This window comes from Otolemur garnettii, unplaced genomic scaffold, assembly GCF_000181295.1.
Source record: "Otolemur garnettii isolate 467f Iridium unplaced genomic scaffold, OtoGar3 scaffold00096, whole genome shotgun sequence".
Classification (NCBI taxonomy): domain Eukaryota; kingdom Metazoa; phylum Chordata; class Mammalia; order Primates; family Galagidae; genus Otolemur; species Otolemur garnettii.
The window spans coordinates 567,762-581,678 of record NW_003852491.1 but is presented as its reverse complement, the minus strand read 5'-3'; the positions used below and the strand labels follow the sequence as shown (position 1 = coordinate 581,678).

The following is a 13,917-nucleotide window of genomic DNA, read 5'->3' as shown; positions in this document are numbered from 1 at the left end:
TGGGATCAAATGAGTTAACTTTAGTAAAGTGTTTTAAATAGTACCTGTATTCAGTCAATGCTCAATACATTAGCGACTGTGATAATCTAGTGTACCAGCAGCAAGGGCTGGGAATTGGGATGATAATCTGGGCACACTGACAGCTGGCAGGATTGAGGGCTCATGGACTCCACCTTGAAGCTGGCGCTAACTTCATGCCAAGAAGTTCTAAGCATTTTAATGTGGATACATTCCAACCTCAAGGGACCCTATGAGACAGGCATCATTACTATCACCACTGAGCAAATGACAAAACTTAGGCACAGAATGATTAAGAAACTTGCCCAAGGGCTCAAAGCTAAGTCTTCATGGAGTTGGATCACTCAATCCAGACAGTCTGACCCCACAGCCCAAGCTTTAACCACTGCATGGTTCAGCCTCTTCCGCATTGCCTCTGGTATTCTCATCTTTGAAATGAGAAACTAACATTAACCCACCCGCAAAAGCAGAGACTGCCATCTTATCACACACATCATACTAGAACACTTAGCAAGGCTGAGGTTTCCCATCATTTCTTACCCAGCTTCTCCCCACCCATCAACACTTGCTTTTCCCCTTCACCTTCAAGTCCCACAATTACCTGAAACAAATAGAGCTTCTCTGCCAGACTCTTGGCCAAGTACACGTCGATCTGGGAACAAGGGAAGAAGACTTAACCAGGAGGCTGAGCACAGTGCCCACCTGCCCATCACACCCTGATGGGCCCTCAGTGTGCCACCTGAGCACAGTGCCCACCTCCTCATCACACCCTGAGGGGTATGCATGCCCCTCACACTTCAAACAAGGACTAAGGGCTCAAGAGAGGTGGCTTGGGGGAAGAAAAACCAAGTTTTCACACTGCACGTACCCAGGAATCCCTCCTAGCAGCTCCAAGGGACCAAGACAAGAGTTGTCTGACTCGTACCCAGTTCACTACGACCCACAAGAACATATCCTCGCCCACATAGCCTGGTCAGGATAAGTGCTTTTCTGAGCTGCTGGGCAGGTGAGGGCTCATACTGCATATGAGCTGCCTCTCTGTGCTGGCCCCTCTATCCTCGATCAAGTGGTCTGCAAGGTCCTTCCAACTACTTGGCCCCATTTTCTTTCTTCCTGGCACTAGCCACCCCTCCCCCACCTCACAGCAGTTTCTTTTCTTGCTTCCTGGCTTTTCCTATGAATCATGTGGGACTTTGCACATGCTCTTTCCTCCACCTAGAGTGTTCTTGCCACGTGCCTCACCAGCCTTCACTGGCCCCCCCATCTTAGTGGCTCAGCTGAGTCACCAACTGAATAGGGAGCATGGCTGCAGGGGATGCTACCTCTGTCCCTGAGTCCCTTGGGCTCTCCTAGACCATCACGAACAAACCCTATTATAACTTCTGCTACCACGGGATAGTCATGGCTTCAATGCATTAAAAAACTCAAATCCAAAAGCTTAGCAACAGCTCCAAAGCACCTGTACTCATCCCCAGAGATCTTCTGGAGGTCAGGCTCTACATATAGGGAGGCTGAAGGGAAAGGCAGTTACTTTTTGCCTTTTGACTTCAAATGACCTAAGTCCTGTGTTGAAAGGATTCTGAAGCATAAAAAACTGCCTCTTTTTATGCCACCTCTGGAACCTGCCTTCCCCTCCCCATCACACCCCGAGACTCCTTCCTGATCAGTGTCACCCACGACCTATAGGCCTCCAGGGGGGGCAAGGACATTGCCCTGCTTCCTGCTGTGTCATAGCCCCTGGCACACAGTGGGTCCAGCAAGCAACTGTAGAATGGCTGAATCTGGGTAAGCCTGGGAAGGAAGGGGAGCTGCAGAGCCTACTCATTCATTCAGGTATGAATCCATACTAAGTATGGATTATGTGCCAGGCACGGTGCTTGGCTTTGTAGACACAGCAGTAAACTGAACAAAAAGCAAACAGACTGATAACTTAGGGCTGACAAGTACTATGGCCAGCAGGAGGTACAGCCAAGGTAAGAGCAAGGGAGAGATGCAGGGGGCTGTGTAGGAGGAAAGCTGCAGGGGTGAGGGGGACAGGGAGGTCTCTGACAGGTGATGCTGGATCAGAGACCTAAGGAATGAGGGGTGTCAGCCATACAGGTATGTGGGGAGAGGATGAGGGATCCAGACAGAGGAACAACAAGGATTAGAGGTCCCCAGGACACCAAAAGGTCCCAAAATGGCCTGAGGATGCATAGAAGGAACCCAGTTCCACAACCCTACAAGGTAATGGGATGGACAGCAGAGTCACCTCCTGTACGACTGGGTCATCCTCTTCATTGGCCATACTAGGGGAGAGCCAGCTGCGTAGTTCTCAAGCTTGATCTGCAAAGGAGAACAAGAGACCTGAATAATCAGTCACTCAACAGAGCATTTCTAGGGGCACCTTTTCTGCAAAAGACCCTGCATTGGTAAGGAGGAAGCCTGAGACAAACTGACCTTTTTTTTTCCCCAGACAGAGTCTCACTATGTTGCCCTTGGTAGAGTGCTGTGGTTTTATGGCTCACAGAAACCTCAAACTCTTGGGCTTAAGGGATTCTCTTGCCTCAGCCTCCCAAGTAGCTGGGACTACAGGCGCCCACCACAACACCGGCTATTTTTTTGGTTGCAGTTGTCATTATTGTTTAGCAGACCTGGGCCAGCCTCAGTGTATGTGGCTGGTGTCCTACTCACTGAGCTACGGGCTCTGAGTCCAAACCAACCTTTTTGTATCTACCATGAAGTCAACAGTGGACTGCCAACTACCTACCCCATCAGCCAAAGAAATAAAGAAAAAGAGATAAACCACCCAGTAATGGGAGTAAACAGGTAGACCCATCAACATGTGTCAACAGTACTCGTGGGGAAAATAAATGACTGCTTTTAAGGAATTCTTCACCACTCAAAAAGAACCTGCCACCAGGCAAGAAGATAGAGGCTGGCTGGGCTATAGCCATGATTAAAACACTGGGGAACTGAGGGTCACAGGGATGCTTTAAATAGCTAGACACCAAACAGGAAGCATGACATCCAAACGCTGTCTCTGATACTTGATTTTCAGGCTGACTTTAATCCCCAGTGAGATGACTCTTCTCTCTGTGTTTCTGGTCTAAAAATGACCCTCTTCACATACTTTTCTCTCAAGCATTCAACACAACCCTGTGAGGTGGCTGGAGTGTCCCCGTTTTATAATGAAGAGACAAAATGAAACTTGGAGACACTTTACATGTCTTTAGCCAAAGTCACACAGCAAGCAAGAGGAAAGACCAGACTTCAAATCCAAGCCCTCTGACTTCAGGTGACAGGTATAGGTGAGGGAGCTCAGAATAAGCCAGGGCCTTCCTGCTGGGTAGGGGTGAGGGGGTCATGTAGGCTGTGCCCTGATGGACAGAAGGATTTGGACAAGGAGTGACAACAGATGCCAGAAGAAATTCCAGAAGGCACCTCCCCAGTACCTGGAGGAAAGGCTATGGATCTCCAGGTGAAGGGAGGAGCAGTTCAGCTGAGAGGACACTTCCTAAACCCAAAGAGGAGGTATCAATTAGGAAGTCACCTGGGTACCCACATACCTAAGCAGTTGCCAGCTTTTGGATAAGACCAGCAAATTTTTATCTTATCTACTTAACACCTGAACTACCTAAAAGGGCATAATGCCTTCACCATGGTATTCAATGTCATGTAAGCCCCCTCCCAGCCACCCCCTGAAGCCATCTCAATTATTACAGGTACACATTCTGAACTTGAGATTGCTTAGGTCAAAGTGCTGGCATCATCCCTGTTCTTCCTTTCATCCCACATCAGCAAATCCTATTGGTTCTACCCTCAAAGTACAGCCAAAATCTGGCCCCCACCACCGCCACCCCAGCCTAGACAGCTCCTGATCACTTGCTGGATCTACTGCCCGCTCACAGCAGCCACCTCCTGGTCTTCCTGCTTCCACCCTATCCCCTGTAATCTCTGCCTGTCCCTACAGCCAATTAGACATGTCATTCCACATAAAAGCCTTCCTTCCCCTCTCACTCAGATTAAAAGCCAAACTCTTTATTGTCTGATGTAGGCCCTGAACAACCCCTGCCTCTTGATCTCTCAGACTTCATCTCCCACAGGCCTCCTCCCCTCCCCTTTCCCCATCCCCTCTCTGGGTCTCTGTGGCTGCTCTGCCTCCAATAACCTCACGAGTTCCTCTTTCATCTTTTTCAGGTTTTTGCTAAAATGTCACCGTATCTCTAAGACCTTCCCTGTCCAATTTAAAATTGTAAACATCCCCCCTCCCCCGCTTTGGTTTTCTCCATGGGACATACCACCATGTGACAGTTTACAGCTCTGAATCTATCCCCACCCCCACTGCTAGTAAGCCATAAGCTATGTGAAGGCAGAGGATTTCATTTATTTTGTCCTGTGTGGTACCCCACCCACCCACCAAGCAGGAACTCCATGCATGTTTGTTGCCTGAATAAATGAAGTACAGGAATGCTATTTAATAGGGAACTATGTAATGATTTTGAGCAGAGGAAGATCTGGTACAGAGAGAAACTGCAAGGAAACAGGCTCTCATTAAAGTATAGGAGGTGGTGGACTAGATAAAAATCAGAAGCCAAAAATCAAGTTTTAGGAGCCTGCTACTATAGAGACACAGGGCAGTGTGGGGAGGCCAAGCCCCCACTCTACTTGCACCCGCTGCTAAGGGTCACAGACACATGCCAAGTACTCACCTTCTCTGCAGCTGCCTCTGTGGACAACTGAGAGCCTGGGGACTTCCAGGTGTTCAAGGGAGCAGATCACATGCACTAAGAGGGTGTTGCCTGGGAGGTTCTCAAGATGCAAGCACTCTCAGTTATTGCTGTGGTCTATTGGCCTCTGTCCAGCCACCAGAATCAGGGAAGATGAGGTGCCCTCTCAACTGGAGAGCCAGAGTGCCTCCCTCTGGAGAGGACACCTGACTGGGTTAATGCAAAGGGCATCCTCCCTTCATCCTCCCAGCCAACATAATTCAACTAAGTAGCCTTCAAAGTTTTCAGCCTAATACCCACAGTAAGAAATTAATTTCAAAAAAATATTTTTTTCATATAAATGACCCAGAAATATGTACAATTATGTAACCAAAACAAGGTTTTACCTAACTGTACTTGTCCCTACTATATGTGATGCAGCAGTGTTTTCTGTCCAAATAAAAAGTATATTCCCAATAAAAAGGTTGGTTATAATCTCCTTAAGGTGATTTCTTATTCCACTAATAAATCTTGATTTGTAATGTGAAAAGCACTAAGCCAACAAGCCTCTCTACGGCCCCTTTCCTACCTCCAGCAACCAGTCCTTGTAAAAAAGTAAATGACATCATTTCCTTGTTTAAAATCCTTCAACTGTCACATAAAATAAAGTTTAAATTCTTTCCATGGCCCCCCAAGGGCCTCAAGATCTTGCCCCTGCCTTCCCCTTACCACCCACTTGGCTGGGTGGCCACTTGCTGGCCCTCCAACAGGCCAAGCTCCAGCTACCTCAGGGCCTTTGCACATTATCTATTTCCCCAAGGCTCTTCAAGCCTGGCTCCTTTTCATTAGACAGCACCTCCTTCCCCCCAAGAGAATGGTTCCTGACCATTCTATCTTAAAGAGCCTCCCCCTTTCCAGGTCCTATCACATCTCCTTGTTTTCTTCCCTTGTTGGCTTTTACCATAATCTGAAACTACCTGGTCTACTTGCTTAGGTATATTCTGTCTTCTGTGGTAGGATGTAAGTTCCACAAAGGCCTCTCAGCTCTTCAGTTTCCTCAACCAGAATATGGAGATAATAATTATACTTCATCAAGTTGTTACCGGGATCATTTTTTTTTTAATCTAGTCCCATTCTCCCAATACTTACAATAGTGCCTGGCATTGAATTAGACACTCAATATAGTACAAAGAATAATTTACATTTAATTTTCTCATTAATCCTATAAATCAAGATTTATTTAGAAATGAGGAAATTGAGGTTCAGAGAGGTAAACCAAGGTGAAATCAGGACAAAAACCTAGGTTTAGCTGATGTCAAAGAGCCTTAACCACTACACTGCACACCTCCTTCAGAAAAGGCAGTATGGGTTAGTGGGTAAGCATCTGGACTGCAAAGCAGAACTGTACAGGTTCAAGTCCCGCAGCTTCTGCTTACCATATGTGGCTCCACCCTGAGGTGTCTACGCTTGGTCTCTTAACCTTTCCTATTTTCATCCCTAACACCGGAATAATGTATCAGACCCAGAGGACTACCGGGGGAGAAGAAGTATGGTAATAAATGTAACCTATGGGAAGGTTTGTAACCTGGCAACATGTTTTCTTTCAAAGGAAGAAGGTAAGAGACTTTGCCACAAATCAAGCACTGCGAGCAGGAGCGTCGCTCATCTGAGCCCTCACCACAACCCTATGAAGTAGGAGTATCTATCATCCCCATTTCACAGATGAGAAAGTGCCAATTGCTGAGATTTCTTCATTCCACCCCCAAGCCCAATGACCCTAAAGCTAACCAAACAAAACGACCTTGTTTGTTTACTGACATCTCCTTTGACCAAATGGTCAGACTCATATCTGCAACAAAACAGATATGAATAGAATGAATAAAGAATTTAGGGCCTCGCCGGGCAGAGTACCCAATTCTGCTGCGAAGGGGCTCGGTAGACTTAGGTACCCACCCCTGCCCATAGGGCGGGCCGCCAGACCCGAGCCACACTGTCCAATGAGTTTCGCCTCCCTAGTGGTGGTCAGGCCCCCCCTTCTCACGCCCACAACGCAGTCGCCGCCACGCTGGCGGGACACGGGCTGCCCCCGGACAGGTGTTTCTGCCGTAGGAGGCCGGCCCAGCCCGGGCGGGGCAGAACGGCTGGACCCTGAGTCACCGCGCCCAGCCTCGGCCGAGGCCTCTGACTCCTAGGCCGGATCTGCAGGTCAGAGTCCGCGGGCGGCCCGGGTTTACTAGGGCGAGCTGCCAGTCCTAAGCATCCGAGTCCCGGGAGGCCGCCAGCCTCTCGGCACGGCGCGGCGTGGGCCTCCCCGGCCTATTTTGAAGCCTTTAGTTGAATCCCACCTCGTGAGTGCGGTCCGGCTGTAGTCCAAGCCTCAGGGCTGCCTACTCGGACTCACCTCTCCGCGGGGGCCGCACGTGGGCGGCAGCAACTGCCCAGCTACCGCGGGCTGCAGAGGTGGCAGTGGCCCGGCTCTCCTCTCAGGCGGCGGCCATGTTGCTCGTAGAAAAACTCCGGCGGACACGTGGGGGGAGCGGGGCCTACCTTAGAGCTTCCTTTTACCCACAATGCCCCGCCCCGGCGCGCGCGGCCCCGCCTCTCCGCTGCGCCATTCATGCAAGGACGTGAGCCCGGCTCTTCGGCAGGGGGCGCTGATCACCGCGCAAAACAGCTCGAAGTGAGCGTTGAAGGGACAAAACGGAAACCCTTGGCAGCGGTGGGATTCGAACCCACGCCCCCGAAGAGACTGGAGCCTTAATCCAGCGCCTTAGACCGCTCGGCCACGCTACCCAGACGCAGAAAACGCTTCCTAGAAAACTACTTAATGGCATTTTGCAGATTTAGGGGAGTTTTTTAAATTGATATGTGTTCTGTCGGCGTTTCTTCGTTTAATATATGCTTTCATTTGTTGCCAATGGAATTATTTAGAATATGCCGTGTGTTTGAAATAAAATATTTGCTACAATATTTTACACCCAGACTTCTTGGAAAAGTGAAAAGCGGTTTAAGAATCTGTATTCTGAATCGAGTGGTTAACCCAGAAACACTCCTGGTTAACCTGCACAGTAACCCACACGACACGAATTAGGTGTCTACAGGACAGGAGATTGATCGGGGCAGTAACGCGCGCCTTGGACTCTGACTGCCAAACCAGGGGAGCTGGCCTGGGCAGCTCTCTCTGACAAATTATGTGTTTAAGTTTTTATTTATACAAATAACACGTGAATTATCTCCAAATATTAAACTTTTTAGATACAAATAAATGCTCTTTGACCTTTGACTCCCATCCTAGTCCCCTCCGCAGAGGTAATCATTATTATCAGCTTAGTATATGCTGTGGTTTACATATGCCCCCTAAATTTCATGTGTTGGAAACTTAATTCTCAATGTGGCTTTATTGAAAGGTGTGGCCTTTAAGAGGTGATTGGAGATCACAAAGGCTCTTGAATGGATTTACTCCATTCATGGATTAGTGGATTAATGGATTAATGGATTCATGAGTTGTCGTGTGAGTGGAACTGGAGACTTTGTAAAAGCAGAGAAATCTGCGCTTGCATTAGCGCGCTCAGCCCCCTCACTACATGGTACCCAGCTCCACTTGGGGACTCTGCAGAGGGTCCTCTCCACAGTAAGAAACCTCTTACCAAATGCACCCCCTTGACCTTGGACTTCCATAACTGTAAAAAATAAATTATTTTTCTTTATAAAGCATCCAGTTTCAGGTATTCTGTTATAAACAACCGAAAACTAACTAAAACAGTATATATATTTCCTTCCAGATCTTTTGCTGTGAATTTGTATGGATATTTTCAAATGGAGATATATATTCACAGAAAATAATTTTGTGTATTTGTTTATTGTGTATTGGTTTTAAGAGAAATATTATCTTACTATTAGTATAGATCTGCAATTGGCTATTTCCCTCCCCACTAGATTATATATATTGTAATATCTATTAATGTTGTTATTTATTAATAGATATTTTAAAATACAAGAAAAGTACAAAGAAAAAATAATCATCCACGGTCCCATGATCTAGAATTAATTACTGCTAATATTGTGGACTTTTTGCTTCCAGTTCCTTATTTACATATTTTTTATTAAAAATTTTATAGGAGGCTTGGCGCCTGTGGCTCAAGTGGCTGGGGTGCCAGCCACATACACCTAAGGTGACGGGTTCGAATCCAGCCTGGACCCGCCAAACAACAATGACGGCTGCAACCAAAGAATAGCTGGGCGTTGTGGCAGGCACCTGTGGTCCCAGCTACTCGGGAGGCTGAGGCAGAAGACTCGCTTGAGCCCAGGAGTTGGAGGTTGCTGTGAGCTGTGAAGCCTCAGCACTCTACCCAAGGGGATAGCTTGAGGCTCTGTCTCAAAAAAAAAAAAAAAAAAGTTTATAGGAAATGACATAAATATGTTGTCCTTCTAAAAATTCATTTTAAAATATATTCCACTATTGGCTTGGCACGGGTAGTATAGTGGTTACGGTGCCAGCCACATATACCCAAGTTGGCAGTTCAATCCAGGTCTGAACCAGCTAACCAACAATGACAACTATAACAAAAAATAGCTGGGCATTGTGGTGGGCGCCTGTAGTCCCAGGTACTTGGGAGGCTGAGGCAAGAGAATCGCTTAAGCACAAGAGTTTTGGGGGGGTTTTTTGTTTGTTTGTTTGTTTATTTGTTTTTGGTAGCTTTCTTTTTTTTTCTTTGGCTGGGGCTGGGTTTGAACCCGCCACCTCTGGCATATGGGACCAGCGCCCTACTCCTTTGAGCCACAGGCACCACCCCAAGCACAAGAGTCTGAGGTTGCTGTGAGGCCACAGTGCTCTACCAAGGGTGACATAGTGAGACTCTGTCTCACAAAAAGTTAAAATATATATATATATATATTCCACTATTATGAATAACAATTATTAGAGCATTACAAATAAAAGTAAAGCCCCCTTCCCAAACATCCTCTCCTGCCCATTGCAACTATCATGAATTTGATGTCAATCCTTCCAGTAATTTCTTATACTTCTACATATATCTATGAATAATAGATAGTATGGTTTTCTGTATATTTTCCCTTTATGTTAATGTTACCACATGGTACCAATATTATTCTAAATCTTCTATTTTCACTCCAACATTATGTTTCTGAGGTGTGTTACAATGTCTATACATCTAATTCTTTCCAAGCTAAGGACATTTGTTTCTGAGTTGTTGACATTACACACATATAGCAGAAAGTATCATTGTACATGATTCCTTATTCATGTCCATGGATATTTCTCTAGAGTACAGATCAAAAATGGAACTGCTGTCTCGGCGCCCATAGCACAGTGGTTATAGCACCAGCCACATACACTGAGGTTGGCGAGTTCAAACCTGGCCTGGGCCAGGTGAACAATGACAACTGCAACAACAACAAAAAATAGCAGAGCATTGTGATGGGCACCGTTAGTCCCAGCTACTCAGGAGGCTGAGGCAAGAGAATCGCTTAAGCCCAGGAGTTTGAAGTTGCTATAATCTGTGACGCCACATCCCTTTACCAAGGGCAGCATAGTGAAACTCTGTCTCAAAAAAAAAAGGAATTGCTGAATCATATGTACATTTTCCATTTTATTAAATATTACCAAATTATATGACTTTAATGACTTTTTTTCTATTTCTTCTTAGGTTTTCTACTTTTTCCTGAGTCAAATTTAGTGAGCTATAGTTTTCTGAGAAACAAAGCACTTCACTTGATTTTTCATATTTATTGGTGTAAGAAATCTCAACTGTCCCTCATATCTGAGGTTTTGTTCCCTTTATCATTCTCTGCCATTTCTCTTTCCCTCTACCATTTGCACATCTTTCTTTCTCCATTAGTTCAGCTCAGCACAAGCTGCTGAGTCAACTTGCCGGGGAATTAATCAGAGACTCCACTAATGCTGGTGATACTCTGGACATGTCTCTAGCAAGCCATATACATCATACTTTCGTAAGTAGAATCCTGGTTTTGAGTTCATTCATATTAAACATTTCTGGAATAGATTCAAGTTTATGGTTAATATCCAGTTGGTACACACCCCTAACATTTGGACATACCATATCTCTCCCTCTCTTCAATCCCTTTTTAGTCCATTTTTTTTCCTCCATCCACCTTCAATATAAGTAATGATATACAAAGATTTCATCGTGCTAGGAGAGTTTGTTGCTTTTACAGGAATTTTTTTAAATACAGAAGCAGCCATCTATTAAGGACACAGACCAGGCATTGTGGGGAGTTCAAAGCTAAATGAGGAATAGCCCCTGATTACAGTCTTGCCACAAGCATAAACTTGCTGGGAGTTTAATTCAGGGATGTGTACTCGGTAGGGGCATTTCCAAAAAATTTATCAGTGACTAAATCAATAGGGAGCATTGATCTAGTCATGGTGTTTTAGTAGCAGGACAGATTTAATTTGTTTGAGTTGTGTATTCGAAAAGGAAATATCCCCACAGTGAAGGATAATTACTGGCATCTCTACCCAGTCCCATTCCTCTAGGAATTGTCCGAGCAGCCCAAAGAGTGAGTCCCTGGCAGACACTGTTGTGCTGTGTGCCTCTACTGCACAGCCCTGGCAAGTGGGTTCTATGGTGGACATAAGATTCAGATTGGACCAGATTCTTGAGAATTTGAACTGAGACACAATGAGTTATCGATTCGTTAATTTAACTGTGTTGTATTAGAATTAGTCTCAGAGACTGGCTAGAACTAGGGAGAAAGGGGGATTTGGATGGCCTTATTCTGTAAGATGACTTGGGGAGGCGGAGAAAGCCAATACATAGAAAAAGAGGGAATGAAAAAAAAAAAAAAAGAAAAAGAGGGAATGAGTGAAGAAAAGCAGAGTCTGGGCAGCGCCTGTGGCTCAAAGGAGTAGGGCGCTGGCTCCATATGCTGGAGGTGGCAGGTTCAAACCCAGCCCCAGCCAAAAACTGCAAAAAAAAAAAAAAGAAAGAAAGAAAAAAGAAAAGCAGAGTTATACATAAATCCTGATGGTTTCTGGTTCCCAGCTCAACACCCTTCCCAAGGCCTAGTGGGATGCCCATTCTTGAACACATCCCTTTAGCATTATAATAAATTCCACTTTTCTGCTAAAGTTAGTGCTAACTAGTAGCTGTCAATTAGAACCAATAACTTCCTTTTCCCCTTGTCATGGTAATAGATCAGATGAAACCAGAGATGTTTCTGCCAGAACATTCTAGAGCAATTTGAGTCTGTCCGTACCAACACATCCTGACCAGTATGCTTATATAACAAGGAGCCTACAGACTGATCCTGAAAGGCAGAGCCCAAGGCTGCCTTTTGGGAATTTTTTATTGTCCCAAAGTAGTCCTGTGCAGCCCACAATAGTCCTGTGACAATCAGATGTGAAATTATCAAGGAGGAGATGCAGAATGTTGCATTAGAACTCAGATCAAGCACTACAGATCAAACATTGCCCACTTGGCCTCCCACGCCCAATGTAAAGGCTATGGGTGGAGAGTGTCTGTCTCCATATCCTAAACCCCTGGCTGTGGGAAGTGGGAAGGAGTGTCAGGCTCGGGTCTGGATCCCCTCCATTCTTTACTCCCTTGTCCTCCTAAAAGGAAAATGATCTCAAATCTGGTCTAAGACTGGCTCGATGCCTGTGGCTAAGGTGGCTAAGGCGCCAGCCACATACACCTAAGGTGGCGGGTTCAAATCTAGCCCGGCCCACCAAACAAATGACGGCTGCAACCAAAAAATAGCCAGGTGTTGAGGCGGGCACCTGTGGTCTCAGCTACTTGGGAGGCGGAGGCAAGAGACTCACTTAAGCCCAGGAGTTGGAGGGTCTGTCTCAAAAAAATAAATAAATAAATAAAAATCTGCTCTAAGACCAAATGTTTCTGCATGAACCTCCTTCTGGCAATAAATTAGCATTCCTGATAAAAGGCTTGTGCATTTTTCTATAAAACTGAATGGCATTGAGATTTGTACTGGGAAACTAGTTTTCTACCCACCCAGTTAACTGTTCATTTGTCAGTGAAGAGTGCAGTGAGCTTTAATGAATCATTCTTTTCTATCTTGTCTGACAAGGGTTATCTGATCATTCTCTTCTATAAATTGTATCTACAAAGATAGAGGTCAGGGAGTAGTCGCTCTTATTTGGGTGGGATCATGTGCATTGCCTGGGAGGGGACCCGAGGGAGATTTCTGTGGTGCTGAAAACATTCTATATCTTGAATTGGGTTGTTAATACATGGATGTGTACATAAGTAAAAATTCATCTAGCTGTATGCTTAAGAATGTGCAATTTACATAGGTGATACTGTAATAAAAATAAATTTTTTGAAAATGCCCCTACCAAGTACACATCCCTGAATTAAAATCCCAGCAGGTTTATACTTGTGGCAAGACTGTAATAAAATTTTGAAGTATGCTTGTAACAAAACCATCTGAAAAGTTTTCTTTTACACTTCTCTGTAATCTTTAGACCCTTCTCTTCCTCCCCAGTGAGAACACCCTCTCTGGGTGGAAATCTGTGTTCTTGTCGTCTTAACATCCATTCCCCCATTATGTCTGGTTTCAACACGGATTTTCTTTTAGGGGAAACACTCCTTCTCTGTGGTTTTGGAGGAACTGTCAATTAACACTAAGGAGGTTGGGCACGAGACAGGTTAGGCCAATCAGATGTTTTCTCCTGGGTGGTGAATCTGGATGCCAAATACTAATCATTTAGCTCATATAGCAGAGCTATTCTTCTGCTGCCTACATCTCCACTTCATGCTCTGGTGCCTTCCGTTCTAAACTCTGATTCTTTCCGTTTTACCTTCCATTCTGTAAGCTACTTCCTTCCAAAAAATTGCTTCTTGCTAAACTCAGCCAGTATTGATTTTCATTCCCTGCAACTAAGAAACCCACACAATCACCCAGGCTTTCCAAAAAGGAATCTTGCTCTTGCAGAAGAATGCATTGAAGAACCGTTACCTTGGCAAGTCACCCTTTTGTCTGAAACAAATGCTTCCTTGGAGAGAGGAAGAATACACAGGCGTGACCTGGTATTCTCCCTGGCAAACTGGAATGTGTCCCTTTCCCCCTCCACCACTCAACTTGGCCATGCACTCAACTATGATTATCTTTTCTTTCCTGGAAAAGTATTGTTTCTTTATAGTCAACCATTACCTTTTTAAAAATTTACATCATTTCTATGAATTCATCTTTTTTTTTTTTTTTTTTT

At 45.3% G+C, this 13,917-nt stretch overlaps 1 protein-coding gene and 1 non-coding gene across 4 annotated transcripts in view; both read right to left on the bottom strand.

Annotated features, from left to right (window-relative positions):
- Positions 1–7,278, bottom strand: part of POLR3E (RNA polymerase III subunit E) — a 32,648-nt gene extending 25,370 nt beyond the window's left edge. For 2 of the 3 annotated variants that reach the window (XM_023516705.1, XM_023516707.1), the window contains exons 1-3: positions 7,108–7,278; positions 2,270–2,343; positions 620–670 (exon numbers count right to left, since the gene is read on the bottom strand). In XM_023516705.1, coding sequence (XP_023372473.1) covers positions 620–670; positions 2,270–2,305 — 87 coding nt within the window. In that variant the 5' untranslated portion in view covers positions 2,306–2,343; positions 7,108–7,278. Of the gene's footprint in view, positions 1–619; positions 671–2,269; positions 2,344–3,452; positions 3,647–7,107 lie in introns of those variants that run through there. The other variant, XM_023516706.1, reaches the window with a different exon arrangement.
- A 139-nt stretch (positions 7,279–7,417) lies between these two features.
- TRNAL-AAG lies at positions 7,418–7,499 on the bottom strand. Its single transcript has one exon. It is a non-coding gene; the product is annotated as a tRNA-Leu (tRNA).
- Between the last annotated feature and the right edge of the window lie 6,418 nt (positions 7,500–13,917).